This window comes from Peromyscus eremicus, chromosome 13, assembly GCF_949786415.1.
Source record: "Peromyscus eremicus chromosome 13, PerEre_H2_v1, whole genome shotgun sequence".
In the NCBI taxonomy this organism is placed as follows: domain Eukaryota; kingdom Metazoa; phylum Chordata; class Mammalia; order Rodentia; family Cricetidae; genus Peromyscus; species Peromyscus eremicus.
Genome location: NC_081429.1, coordinates 3,194,559 through 3,208,291, shown reverse-complemented (window position 1 = coordinate 3,208,291; position 13,733 = coordinate 3,194,559). Strand labels below are relative to the sequence as shown.

The 13,733-nt window shown below is 43.6% G+C and overlaps 1 protein-coding gene across 4 annotated transcripts in view; it reads right to left on the bottom strand.

Annotated features, from left to right (window-relative positions):
* Positions 1 to 13,733, bottom strand: part of Eif4e2 (eukaryotic translation initiation factor 4E family member 2) — a 30,453-nt gene that overhangs the window by 15,023 nt on the left and 1,697 nt on the right. For all 4 annotated transcript variants that reach the window (XM_059277898.1, XM_059277899.1, XM_059277895.1 and 1 more), the window contains exons 2-4: positions 8,745 to 8,859; positions 5,955 to 6,089; positions 1,065 to 1,169 (exon numbers count right to left, since the gene is read on the bottom strand). In XM_059277898.1, coding sequence (XP_059133881.1) covers positions 1,065 to 1,169; positions 5,955 to 6,089; positions 8,745 to 8,859 — 355 coding nt within the window. The remainder of the gene's footprint in view (positions 1 to 1,064; positions 1,170 to 5,954; positions 6,090 to 8,744; positions 8,860 to 13,733) is intronic.

Genomic DNA, 13,733 nt, shown 5'->3' with positions numbered 1-13,733 from the left:
AGACAGACAACCAATTAATCACAGTCACACAGTCTACTGAGCACTACTGTAACAGTGCTACTGTAACATAAGACGGTGAGAGAGCATATGGCTAGAAACCTCAGAGGAAACACTTCACATGTGAAGCAGGTGAAGGATGTGGAGAGCACTGGGAGGAATGGGGCTGCAGTCAGGGATATGTGAACAAGAGGGCTGACTGTATCGAAGGGTTTGACATCTTCTACAACGTTTTTCTCCTAGAAAAATGCTCTGGCACTGGAGCATGTGGTGCACAAAAGTGCAATTAAGTAACAGCCCTGCAAAGAAATCACAGAGCTCACAGCTAGGTTTTCTGTTACTCTTCAGTTTTTTCCTATCTCTTTAACCCTCTATCTACTAAGCAAATGCATTACATGTCCACATACACACAGACATGAGTTCTATGGGAACAGGACATTTAAAAAGCTTTCTAGCCTGTAATAACACTATTTAAGGACAGCACCTACAATGGTCTGAATAAGAAAGCCCCCCCCCCCCCCCCAGGCTCACAAATCTGATTCATAGGCACCAGGGCGGGGCACTACTTGAAAGGATTAGAAGGATTAAGAGGTGTGGCTTTGTTAGAGTAAGTGTGTTGTGTAAGTGCGGGGGTTGGTGGGGTGTTGGGGTTTCAAAAGCCCATGCCAAGCCCAGAGTCTCTCTCTCTCTGCCTATGGATCAGGATACTTAGCTACTGCTGAAGCACCTCCTGCATGCCATCACGCTCCCCGCCATGTTAATGGACTAAACCTCTGAAACTGTAAGCCAGTCCCAGATAAATGTTTTGTCTCATATTGCTTTGGTCATGATGTCTCTTACAGCAACACAGCATTAACTAAAACAGCACCATCTTTAAAGCCACCCTGCAGCCATGACCCACAATTCCCTAGGGGTACAGACTCCCAAGACATATCAATAGTGCTACAGCTTTGAGGGAAAACGTCACAACTGTTTTAATCCTGGTAGGGCTTACGTTAAAGAAAAAGAAAGAAAGAAGAGAGAAAACACATCTGCTCTCCAAAGCAGCCAGAGGCCTGAGTCCTCACCTCCCACATAGGTTTAATTCCTTCTTTGAAGAGATGGAAGTCACTGTGGCCTGTCAGGTCCCCAGGACGTACCATGTGGCTGTAAAACTTCCAGAACTGCTCCACCTGCAGAAGTAAGAGCCAAGAGTACAAGAACTTCATCTCTTCTTTGAATGCACACGTTTACTGTGTTACTGAGAACAAAGACACGGGAGGCACCCTGCCTCAGCTATCTTCTTTAGGAGACACATTTCATTTGGAGCAAGGTAGAAAGAAGAGCATATTAGAAAAAATTCTATCATATATTTTATTTGGTTTGAGAAAGGTTTTTTATATAAGTATGCACTGCTATGTCTGGCTAATACTGTTTAATCAAAGGGAAAAACAAAAGCAAAACAAAACAAAAACACAACATACAACACTTGAACTACAAGGATAAACTCTGGGGCTGAAGGGCTGGCTCAGGGTCAAGTACGCTGGTTGACCTTCCAGAGGACCTAGATTCAATTCCTAGCACGCACATGGCAGCTCACAACCACCTCTGATTCACATCCCAGGGGATCCAATACCCTCTTCAGACTTCTCTGGGCACTGTACTCATGTGGTATACAGGTATACATTCAGCCAAACACTAATAATACAGATAAAATGAAACTAAAATCTTAAAAAAAAACCAACCAAACAAACAAACAAACAAAAACACCTTAAAGCCAGTAGCTTTAAGGTGGCAAAGCAAGCCACACCAACATACATCTCCTCCCACCATGCGGTAACAGCATCAACTTTTCAAGCCACACCGACATACATCTCCTGGTAGGGCTTACATTTAAAAAAAAAAAAAAAAAAAAAAAAGCAAGCAAGAGAAAACACATCTGCTCTCCAAAGTAGCCAGGTCTCAGTCCTCACCTCCCACATAGGTTTAATTCCTTCTTTGAAGAGGGGAAAGTCAATGTGGCCTGTGACATACATCTCCTCCCACCAGCATCAGCTTTTTGCACAACTGAAACCCTTCTGTCTGAGGTATATCAGGCACCACTGAGGTATATCAGGACTGCGCCTGCATATACTCATACAGCCAAATCTAACTTTTTTCTTTTTATTCAAACAGGCTCTCTCACTGTAGCCCAGGCTGGCCTAGGGCTAGAGTTTCTACCCTCCTCTCAGCTGGAAAAATTATGTTTCTCCTTGATTTACCTTAAATTTCTGAAGAAAACTAGATTTCTATTTTTTTTTCCCAATGTGTTTATACACTTATAATTCCAGTATTCAGGAACTAGGGGATTGGGATCACTCAGACAGAGCTACACGGTGAGACGCTGCTTCAAAAACAACAAACAAAGGGCTGGAAATCCAGACACTCGGTGGTTAAGAGGACTTGCTGCTCTTCCCAACGGACCTGAGTTCAGCTCCTAGCACCCATACTGAGTGGCTCACAACTGCCTATAAACACACCACCAGGGGTCTGATGGCCTCTGCTGTAGATACTTAGCAGGTGTACACACTATGAACAGAACAACAACAAACCCCAAGCTCACCATCATCACTCTGGTCCCCTGTGATCGATCTACAGAGGACACCTGTGGGCACTAGCAGTAAAGAGGCACTTTAGGAAGTGGAGACATGGAACTACTGGTAACGGTCAATACCACTCTCAACAAGACTGTGTCGCAGGACACAAATACTGACAGAGACTCAGGCCCCTGTTAAATCTAGACAGCAAGAGAAACTGACCTCCTATCACATGAAATAGTTGTTCTCTCCAGCTGCCCTCCAGAACAGAATGTGAAATGTCCTATACCTTTCAAAGTCAGAAACTAATGCCATCTACAGGATTTTTTTTTAAATAATTCATTTATTTTTATCTTATGTGCATTGGTGTTTTGTCTGCATGTATGTCTGTGTGAGGGTTCTCTGGAACTGGAGTTACAGACAGTTGTGAGCTGCCATGTGGGTGCTGGGAATTGAACCCAGGTCCTCTGGAAGAGCAGTCAGTGCTCTTAACCGCTGAGCCATCTCTCCAGCCCCCATCTACAGGATTTTAATGCAGTACCTCGTCTCTGCAACTGCTAGGCCTATCTGTACATACAGTAATTTGGAATAGTCATACATATACAGTGAGTAGTAATCTAAACTTTTACCCACCCTAACAATTGAGAAAACTAAGCTCATGAGAACCAAGGCTTATTATGAACCAAGGCTTATTATGAATAGAGGGGTATGGTGAGGACAAAATATATTAATTCCTTAATGGTTAGGTCTCCAGATCTTACAGGCAAAATATACAAATTTGTATCCAAGCCACAAGAGAGATAAAATAAACAGCTTAAGAAATGGCATTAAGGGGCTGGAGAAAGATCTCAGTGGTTAAAAGTACACACTGCTCTTCCTAAGGAGCCAAATTCAATTCCCAGCACTCACATCAAGCAGCCTACAATTGCCTGTAACACCAGATCAGGGGGATCTACACTTTGAAAGACGTCTTATTTTAAACTAGATTTATTTTTAATGATGTGTGTGTATCTGTGTGTCTGTGCACTTGTGCACATGCCCGCAAGGCCAGAAGGTGTGGGATTCCTGCAAGCTGGCATTACAGAAGTTGTGAGCTACCTGACATGGGTGCTGGGAACTGAACTGCGAGTGCTGAGAATGTGGTTTACTGGTGGCATTTCTCAGGAAGCTGCTGAGGCAAGAGATTCACAAGTTCCAAGCCAGACTAAGGTCTAGCAAGACCCTGTCTCAAAACAAACAAAATCACACCCTGTGCTGGCCTCTGGCCCTGTGCTGGATGGATTCCCCCTTCTCCAGTGTATGAGAAGAGGAGCTGTAACAGCTCTTAGAGGTCCTTCTGAGCCTCTGTTCTGAGTCAGCGAAACTTTTGAAAAGACATCTTTTGGGGCTGGAGAGATGATTCAGTGGTGAAGAGTATTTGCTGTGTGCTTCCAGACGACTAGAGTTTGATCCCCAGAACCCACAACAAGAGGTTCCTACCGGGCTGGAGAGATGGCTCAGTGGTTAAGAGTACTGGCTGCTCTTCCAGAGGGCTTGAGCTCTGCTCTCAGCAACCATATGGTGGCTCACAACCATCTACAGTGGGATCTGTACATGCACATAGAGCACTCATACACAAAAAAATAAATAAATCTTAAAAAAAAAAAAAAAAAAAGAGGCTCATATCACCTGTAACTCTGGTTCTAGGGAATCGAACGCCCTCTTCTGGCCCAAGCATGGGTGCATATATACACATAAACAAAAGTAAAAAAATAGATCTTTAGGACAGATGTGGTGGCAGAAGCAGAAAGATCTTGGTGAGTTCAGGCCAGCCTGGTCTACATAGTGACTTCTAGGCACAGTGAGACTCTGTCTCAGAAAGGAGTGGGGGAGGAGGAGAGGAGAGAAAAGCAAGATAAGAAACTTTGGAAAAAAAAAAAACAAAAAAAAACCAACAACACTGAAGTCAGGCGGTGACAGCATACGACTTTAATCCCAGCACTTGGGAGGCAGAGGCAGGCAGATCTCTGTGAGTTCGAGGCCAGCCTGGTCTATAGAGTGAACTCCGGGACAGCCTGAACTGTTTCACAGAAAAACCGTCTCGAAAAACAAACAAGCAAACAAAAAACAATAAGAACAAAACAATCAAAACCCCAAACACCGAACTATTGCTTTGGGTTTAAAAAAGAATTCGTGTCATCATTACTTCTCTGGGAGGGATTCAGCATCACAGGCCTTTTCTTTCCTTCTTTCTTTTAGGTTTTCCAACGAGACGGTTTCTCTGTGTAGCCCTGGCTGTCCTGGAGATTGCTTTGTAGACCAGGCTGGCCTCCAACTCAGAGCTCCAACTGCCTCCGCCTCCTGAGTGCTGGGATTAAAGACATGTGCCACCACCGCCTGGTCACAGGCCATTTCTTAATGTCATGGATTACGACAGCAGACTTTAGGCTCTATCACTTGTCCAGTGAATACTGAAGGTGCTGATGGCAAATCTCTTAATGCCACAGGAAAGAAAACAAAACATAACCCCACCCCCCTTTCCCTGAGGTAAATTCACATTTCTTTTTTTACACTTTTTCTATATAGGATAGAAAAATACAAGGCATAATCACAGTTATTCCAAAGTGATGTAACGGAACCCTGAATGAGAGCGTCTTTCCAGTTCCTCTCCGACCCTCCGAATGTTTAACAGTTGTTCCTAACACCGCAGCTGCCTCTCTACTTGAAAACTAGTCTAACAGTCCCACACAGCAGATAGCAAAACTTCTCTGATGGAGTCTGTGTTAGAAATAAATGGATAAGCTGGGTGTAGTAGCTCACGTCTGTAATCCCAGCATTCCAGACAGGACTATGGCAAGCTCCAGGCCAGCTGGGTTCCACAGCAAGACCCACTCCCAGAAAACTGAATCTGCAGTTTTCTCTTCTGTTTCTGAACATAAGCGCATACAGCGGTGCAGGAAAATCTTTGTTGAACATGACACATTGGTGTTAAATGTATGTAGTCAGGGTCTCTGAATTTACAAATGTACATAGAGCCAGGAGGGAAGGAAAGGGTGGCTGTGGTGAGGAGCCCAAGCACTCTGTATTGATGACATCCACAAATTTATCAGAACTCAACTTCATGAGGACAGGTATCATATACAAAAAAACTGTGTCTCTCTTATGACACTCTGTATATGAGGACTCAATAAAAAACCTCAAACCAAAACCCTTTTTTATTTTTGTATTATGCCTTTCTGATCAAAGCTACCATTCCCATACTTAGATTACCTACATGTTACCAACGAATGTCTGATAATAACCCTAGGAATTGAACAAACATGACCTTGGGAGCGTAAGCCAGTCAAGTAAGGAGACCAGCAGAGACAGAAATGCAGGTGTGAGTACCATGCCAAGGCACAGTCCACCAGACTAGGCACTCACAGAGGCAAAGGTGCCAATCTGCTTGATGTTCTGCTCGTAGCTCTGTGAGCTGGTGGGACGGCCGGGGGTTCTCCTCGAGTACCAAAAGGTGTAGTTGTACTGCAGGGGATGTTCTGCTGGTCCAGGGACAACAGCCTGGGAAGTACAGAAAGTAAGTTAGTTCATGGTATTTGTCACAATGATGTGAGTCCAAACATTAACCCTATTGCCCTTTTTATAAAATTTATTTTTTTTAAATTTGTGTGTGTATATATGCGCACACACATGCATGTATGCATGTGGGTGCTTGCAGAGACCAGAAGAGGGCTTGTAACTATCTGGCATGGGTGCTGAGAACCAAACTCTGGTCTTCTGTAAGAAGAGCAAGTAGCCGGGCGTTGGTGCCGCACGCCTTTAATCCCAGCACTCAGGAGGCAGAGCCAGGCGGATCTCTGTGAGTTCGAGGCCAGGCTAGGCTACCAAGTGAGTTCCAGGAAAAGGTGCAAAGCTACACAGAGAAACCCTGTCTCGAAAAACAAAAAAACAAAACAAAACAAAACAAAACAAAACAAAAAAAAAGAAGAGCAAGTACTCTTAACTACTAAATCATCTCTTCAGCACCTCTTTTTTGTTTGTATGTTTGTTTGTTTGTTTGTTTTTCGAGACAGGGTTTCTCTGTGTAGCTTTGGAGCCTGTCCTGGATCTCGCTCTGTAGACCAGGCTGGCCTCGAACTCACAGAGATCCGCCTGGCTCTGCCTCCCGAGTGCTGGGATTAAAGGCGTGTGCTAAAACTACTCGGCCAGCACCTTGTTTTTTCAATTATGATTATCATTATAATGTATACGTGCAAAAGACAGAATGTGGGAATACGCACGCCATGGTGTGTGTGGAGGTCAGAGGACACCTTTCAGGGTTTGGTCTTCCCTTCCCACTGTGGGATCCAAGGACTGAACTCAGATCATCAGGTTTGTGTCTGATAAGCCATTTCTCTAATTCCTAAGAGACACACACACCCCAGCACTCGGGAGGCAGAGCCAGGCGGATCTCTGTGAGTTCGAGGCCAGCCTGGGCTACCAAGTGAGTTCCAGGAGAGGCGCAAAGCTACACAGAGAAACCCTGTCTCGAAAAACAAAAAAAAAACAAACAAAAAAAAAAAAGACACACACACACACTTTTTTTTGAGACAGGGTTTCTCTGTGTATCTTTGGAGCCTGTCCTGGAACTCGTTCTGTACACCAGGTTGGCCTTGAACTTACAGAGATCCGCCTGCCCCTGCCTCCCGAGTGCTGGGATTAAGGGCTACCGCCTGGCTCCTAACAAACATTTTACAATGTCACACCTACTAAAAATGTGGTGGTACAAACGCTTAATTCCAGCACTGGGAGGCAGAGGCAGACAGATCTGAGTTCCTGGTCGACAGATTAAGTTCCTGGCCAGCCAGGGCTACACCGAGAAACCCTGTCTTGAACACCCCCCAAAAAAGGAGTTCCTTCCCACATCCACAACTGAAGATAATCTCAATTACTTGAGTGCGGTAGAGTCTGCTCATAGTACATCCTTTAGCGGTTACACGATTTTATGTTGCTGTGACTCAACTTTCTGCCTTTCTTCTAATACCATGGGCATTCATTATCTCAACACATGCCTACTCCAAGTACTGCCCCCTCAGCATTCATCACTAAAGACTGGCAGGTTGCTTAACCCGCCTCAGCTCCCTATCTGCAAGTTGGAGGAAATAACAATAACCACCTCAGAGGGTCACTGTGGAAAACAAATGAACTAGAAGCACAGAGTGCTTGGGTATGGGCCAACACAGAGTGGGTGCTCAGTGAACATGAGCTCCTTGATCCACAGGCTCCCTCACCCTGTAATTTTATTTTTTTTCAAGACAGAGTCTCTCTGCGATGTCCTGGCTGTCCTGGCATACTCTTATGTAGATTACGATAGCCTCAAACTCACAGAGATCTGCCTGCCTCTGCCTCCTAAGTGCTGGGATTAAAAGCATGTGCCACCACCCCCCACACTTTTGTGACTTCTTACCACCTAGCAGAAAATGCTTACATTTGGCAGGTATTCAGGATTATCAGATAAACAGGGTTATAATATTGACAAATTTGATCCACTTATCTTTCATTCCCTAAATTCTCTCTATCCCAAGCCACTTCTCAGTGTGTACTACTGTTAACTGAAGAGTCTAAAATAGGAATGTGCAGGACTGAATTACTCAACAGGCTTTAAAGAAGCCGCAGTTGAGAACCCTGACTCTCCCATCTCACATGAGGATACTATAAAGCAAGGCAGCACCTCAAGACCTGACAACAAGAGGAAGTTCCAAGTTCTAAAATGAACTCAATCATTCCACTATTTTTAAAACTTGTAATTATAAATGCATACTAAGGATTTCACTGGGACGTTTCCATACATGCATCCACCAGGTTTTGGTCATACCCAGTCCCCCATGGACTCTTTTTTACCCTCTTCCTCCCTCTCCATACCTTTCCCCGTTTTGTTCAGTACTAGGGACTGAACTCAAAGCCTTCTACCCTCTCACGAAGCAGTATCCCTACACTCACTATCTCTTGGTGCCTCTATATGTGTTGTCTGTGTTCATGAGCATGTGCACAAATGTCCATAAGAGCACGTGGAAAGAAGTCTCTTCAGTCCCCTCAACCTTTTGTTTTTATTTATATTTATATTTGAACAAATCAAATATTCCAAAAGAGCACTGCACCTGCCATCAAGTTAATCTGCTATCTTCAGACAAACAGGCTGCATGAGACAACCAACCTGGATTATAACCCAGAACATACCTTCCTCTTGCCACTGCTCTGGCTCTTGTCTCGTTCCGTTTTTTCCTTCTCACCATCTTTCTGTGTGCTGTTTTCTTCATTCTGATCATGGTCTCCACTGTCATCATCTTTTAAGCTAAGTGGGAAAGCAAAATAATGTCATTCAATGACTAAACTATTCTTGTTACCTAACAAAACTATAAGGTCACAGAACTACCATGTAACTAGCCCAAAGTCACTCGAATCATAGGCCTATGAGATGTATCTGTGAAAAGAGCAAAAGGGAAATCAAACCAGGAGAACTAAGTAATAACTACTACTAACTTAGCTAACCTAGGATCTCCAGCCATCAGTCTTTCAGTTTCCCATCAGTAGCATAACAAAGCAGTTAAAAGGGTGGTTTTTGATATCAAAAATAAGCCAGTAATGAGAATTTCTGGACGAATAATTCCTTTGCCATCTCAAAGTTAAAAACTCGCCCATCTATATGTATTGCTACCTCCTCTCTCTCCTACCTCTTTCCTAGCTGTCCTCCCTCTATATTTTAGACCAACTTTCTTCTCCAGTCATATCACTCATGATCAATCTCTAAATGGGTCTACCACACATCTCTCCTCTCCATCTGTCCTCTATACTTTTCTGAATGGGAATCTGTTATTTAACCTGTATTCTTAAGACTCTCGATTGTCAGCTTCCCATTACCTATCCTCCAGAATAAAACACACCACCAAGTGTTTTTCAGACTTTAGAAGTTGAGTCCTATCCAGTCCACACTCCTCTTCTTGCCAGCAACTCTTCCCTCTGGCAAACACTTCTCCTCCAGCACAAGGTGCCATTCTTCCCTGCCTGTTTCTTCCTCAAGTCAGAGGGTTTCTAAAGATTTATTTATTTATGTACATGAATCCTCTGTCTTCATGCACACCATAAGAGGGTATCAGATCCCGTTATAGAGGGTTGTGAGCCACCATGTGGTTGCTGGGAATTGAACTCAGGACCTCTGGAAGAACAGCTAGTGCTCTTAACCTCTGAGCCATCTCTCCAGTCCCAGTCAGAGGGTTTCTTCAGAGCAGTATCATATACCATCTCAGTATCACTAGCACTCCAAACAAGATGACACTGAATAAAGGTTAAATAAGAAGTAAAAATACAAGGAGAAATGGGTATGTTCTTATCTCAGAAGCAGAATCCAATGTGAAACCACCTAAGAGCCACCAGATGCAGACAAAAACAAACAGGTTAGTGCACAAAGATAAGAGGGCCATTTGCTCAATCAGGTATGATGGCTCAGTGGGTAAGGGCGCTTGCAGCCAAGCCTGCAGACCTGAGTTCAATCCCTGTAACCTACATGCTGGAATGAGACCTACTCCCGCTAAGTTGTCCTCTGACCTCTACACACATACTTAAAAATTAAAAAGTGAGGGAGAAAGAATAGCATTTATAGCTGGGCGGTGGTGGCACACACCTTTAATCTCAGCACTTGGGAGGCAGCAGCAGGCAGATCTACACAGAAAAACTGTCTCGAAAAGAAAAACACCATACACACACACACACACACACACACACACACACACACACACAACCAAAAAAAAAAAAAAACCCAACAAAACAAAACAAACAAACAAACAAAAAACCCACAAAGAAAATGGCATTCACTCTGGAGTTAGACCATTCACCCATAGGTTTTCTCCAGAATCATCTTTTGGGCTCTCTGGCAGTCCACATACACACACAGAATGAGATATTTTCATGACAGGCACCAGGAACACCTATTGTAACTCAGACATCGTCCTACAGACCCACAAACATGGTGTAGAGCACTGTGCATTGAGAAAGGATGGGTTTGTTTGACTTTTTTTTTTTTTTTGGGTCTACAAATCTTTAATGCCTGACACATACAATGTACCTATAAATAGTAGGACGGATGAGCCAGTCATGTGTTGGGGTGCCTGCTCTGCCCATGTGGCAGCCATATTGTAGGAGATACTCAGGTGGCCATTCCCTGTGATACAGACCCAACTAGGTCAGGCATAGGAACAAAGGGCAGTCCAGTCTGCCTAATAACTTATGCCTCAGAATCTTCTTCAAAATACAGATTCCTCTTTACATTGATTTCATGGAAGAGAGCAAAGACCAAGGATTCAGAAGCTGGAGCAGCTACAGGGTCCATGAAAGAATCAAGACTCAGAGCAAAAAGAAAGGACAGCCAGTTCAGAGAAAAAGAATGGAGAATGGAACTGATGAGAACAGCTGTAAGAAGAGGTGTGTGGACACTGCCATCTGTCTGGCTTGTCATCAGAGGCATCATCCGTGCTTATAAACTTCTTTCCCCCTGATTAAACTTGTATTGTTTAGCTCCTTTTTCAAAATGAGCCTGACTTGGACACAAGCCCTGTGGATTAAAAATTACCAACATTTACCAAGTATCTCACTGGCTACCAGAATGCCTGTCCCCAAAGAACTATGGAGATAAAGCATACAAAGCCTTAATTTGGTGCAAAGGCCCATGTTTCTGTTTCCATGTCCTAAAGCATCTCCTGCCTGTTCCCAACGAAGCTCTTCCACTCCTGCTGTGTCCACCTAAGTGCAGTTCCCCAATCTCTGTCCACCCTACCATATTCAGCATGTAGTCATGTCTCCACTCCTGGTTTACTGCTCTTCAGGATCCATTTTCTCTTGGAAACCTTCCCTACTCTCTCAATATAGGTTAAGTCAAACTCCCCTCTTCCGCTCCCAACAATACAAACATCTATATTTGTCTGAGCTGTACTGTCAAGGCCAATGTTTTTGTCTTCTGATCAAGAACATCTCATGGATTTTTCTACTGCTCCAGCCCCAAACAACTCTTCTGTGGACACACCCTAGGGATATATGCCCTTTTGTTTTCTTTGCAGCTCCTAATCCCTACTATAACCTCTGAGGTCCCTTCATTAGGTTTTGGTTGAAGAAGAACAGTCACCTAGGATCTCCCATTTTTACCAGCCCCAAGAAAAATGTTATGTTCTTTTCCTTTTTAGTGGTTTTTCCTTCACTCACTACTAGGAAACAAAAAGAAAACAGAAACAATTAAGGCGGAGAAAGAAATAATGCTCTTATCAGTCCAAAGCCATGGACTCCTTTCAAATAGGAACCTTAATGGACTTCATTTGGTGTCCTCAAACTCTGGCCTTTGTTTTGGTTTTGGTGATGCTGGTAGCAGAACCTAGCACCTCCTTCATGGGAGGCAAAGGTTCTACCAATGCATGACAGAAGCAGCTCCAGGCTTTCCTTCCTTTTTCTTTTTTGGTTTTATGAGACAGGTCTTTCTATGTAGTCATGGCTATCCTAGAACTCACTATGTACACTAGGCTATCCTAGAACTCAGAGATACACCTGCCTCTGCCTCTGAGTGCTGGGATCAAGGGTGTGCACCACCACGCCCGGCCTGCTTTTATTTTTTGAAGAAGTTAACCTGCTCTCTGCATCTATACCTAAGGCAAAAGTTTTACAACCTACTTTTCAGAAGCTGCTCTTCCAGGCTTGAAGCTGGATTTGAGCCAAGGTACAGTCACACTGAAACAGCAGCACTCCACAGACTCAAGCTGCCCAATTTATGTCCAGACTAAGTGACATTGGGTTAGCTTTCCAAGCTTCTTTCTGTCCAGGTATTTCCCAACACCACTCAACTAGGCTAATTTTGTGCAGGGAGGAACTTGATCTAATTCTCCACTATATCTCTAGCATCAGACACAAACACAAAACAAACATGTTGAATTAATGGATCTCCAAAATCAAAATGATATCAAATTGGGTGGTTTAGAAACACTTAAGAAAGGTCAAAAGCTAATGATAGAATCAAGGCTAGCCTCCAAAGATGCAGGATCTGAAAACTAAGTTTACCAAAGCTGGTACTGTAGTTCTTGAGAGCATCTAATAACAAGAAAGGCCAGCAGACCTAGTGAAGTGGTGAGTCCAACGCCACCTCTGAAGTCAACACCAGCTTTGGTCACATGCACAGACGAAGAGCCCACGCTTTAAAGGTCAGAGCTCCTTGTCAACCTGTGTCCATCAGACCATACGACTGCACTTACTGGAGGCTGTGCTTGGAGAATGATTCTGGAAAATTTCGGGGAGACGTGATGAAGAGTGCAGACTCCAAATACGGAACAACAGTCCACAAACTGCAGGGTTTTCACGTGAAAACCCAAAATGATAAAACCAAAACTAAGGGCAAAGGTCTTTAATTGCTAATTTCAAATGAAATCAGGCTTTTATTTCTTTTTCTGCAAAGTTAGAAGGTAGGCATTAAAAGACCCTACTCCTTACAACAGCTAATAGTTACAAGTAATTAAAACCACCAAGCAAAATGTTGATAAACTCATGAACGAAGTTGAAGAGAAATCCTGAGCTGGCCCTTTAGGCTGTCTTACACTAGTTACTTAGCTTTGAAGAGCCTCATTTCCCATTACTGTAAGAGAAGATCTCTTTGGCAGAGTTAGTATAAAGAAGAGAGTGGGAAATAGAGGGCAATATAATAGGAAAGTAGAAAGGGGAACCAGCTAGAGGAGAGGGAGCACGGGAGACAGGAAAGCATGAGAATGGTAACGGTACATAAGTATGAAGGCGTCATAACAGAACCTGTTACTTTATGCTCACCTAAAAAAAGTTAAAAAAAAGAAATACCTAGATGCCTGGGGGTAGCTGTGCAGGTCAGAATGAGAATGGTCCATAGGCTCACACATCTGAATGCTTTGTCACCATGGAGTGGAACCATTTGAAAGGATTACAAGGATCAGGGGCTGTGGCCTTGTTGGAGGAAGTCAGTCTTAAGAGTTGTTTTGGGCCAGGTGGTGGTGCACACCTTTAATCCCAGTACTCAGGAAGCAGAGGCAGAGGGATCTCTGTGAGTTTCAGACCAGCCTGGTCTACAGAGCAAGTTCCAGGACAGCCAAGGCTGTTATGTGGAGAAAGCCTGTTTGAAAAAAAAAACAAAAAAACAAAACAAAAAAAAACAAAACAAAAACAAACAAACAA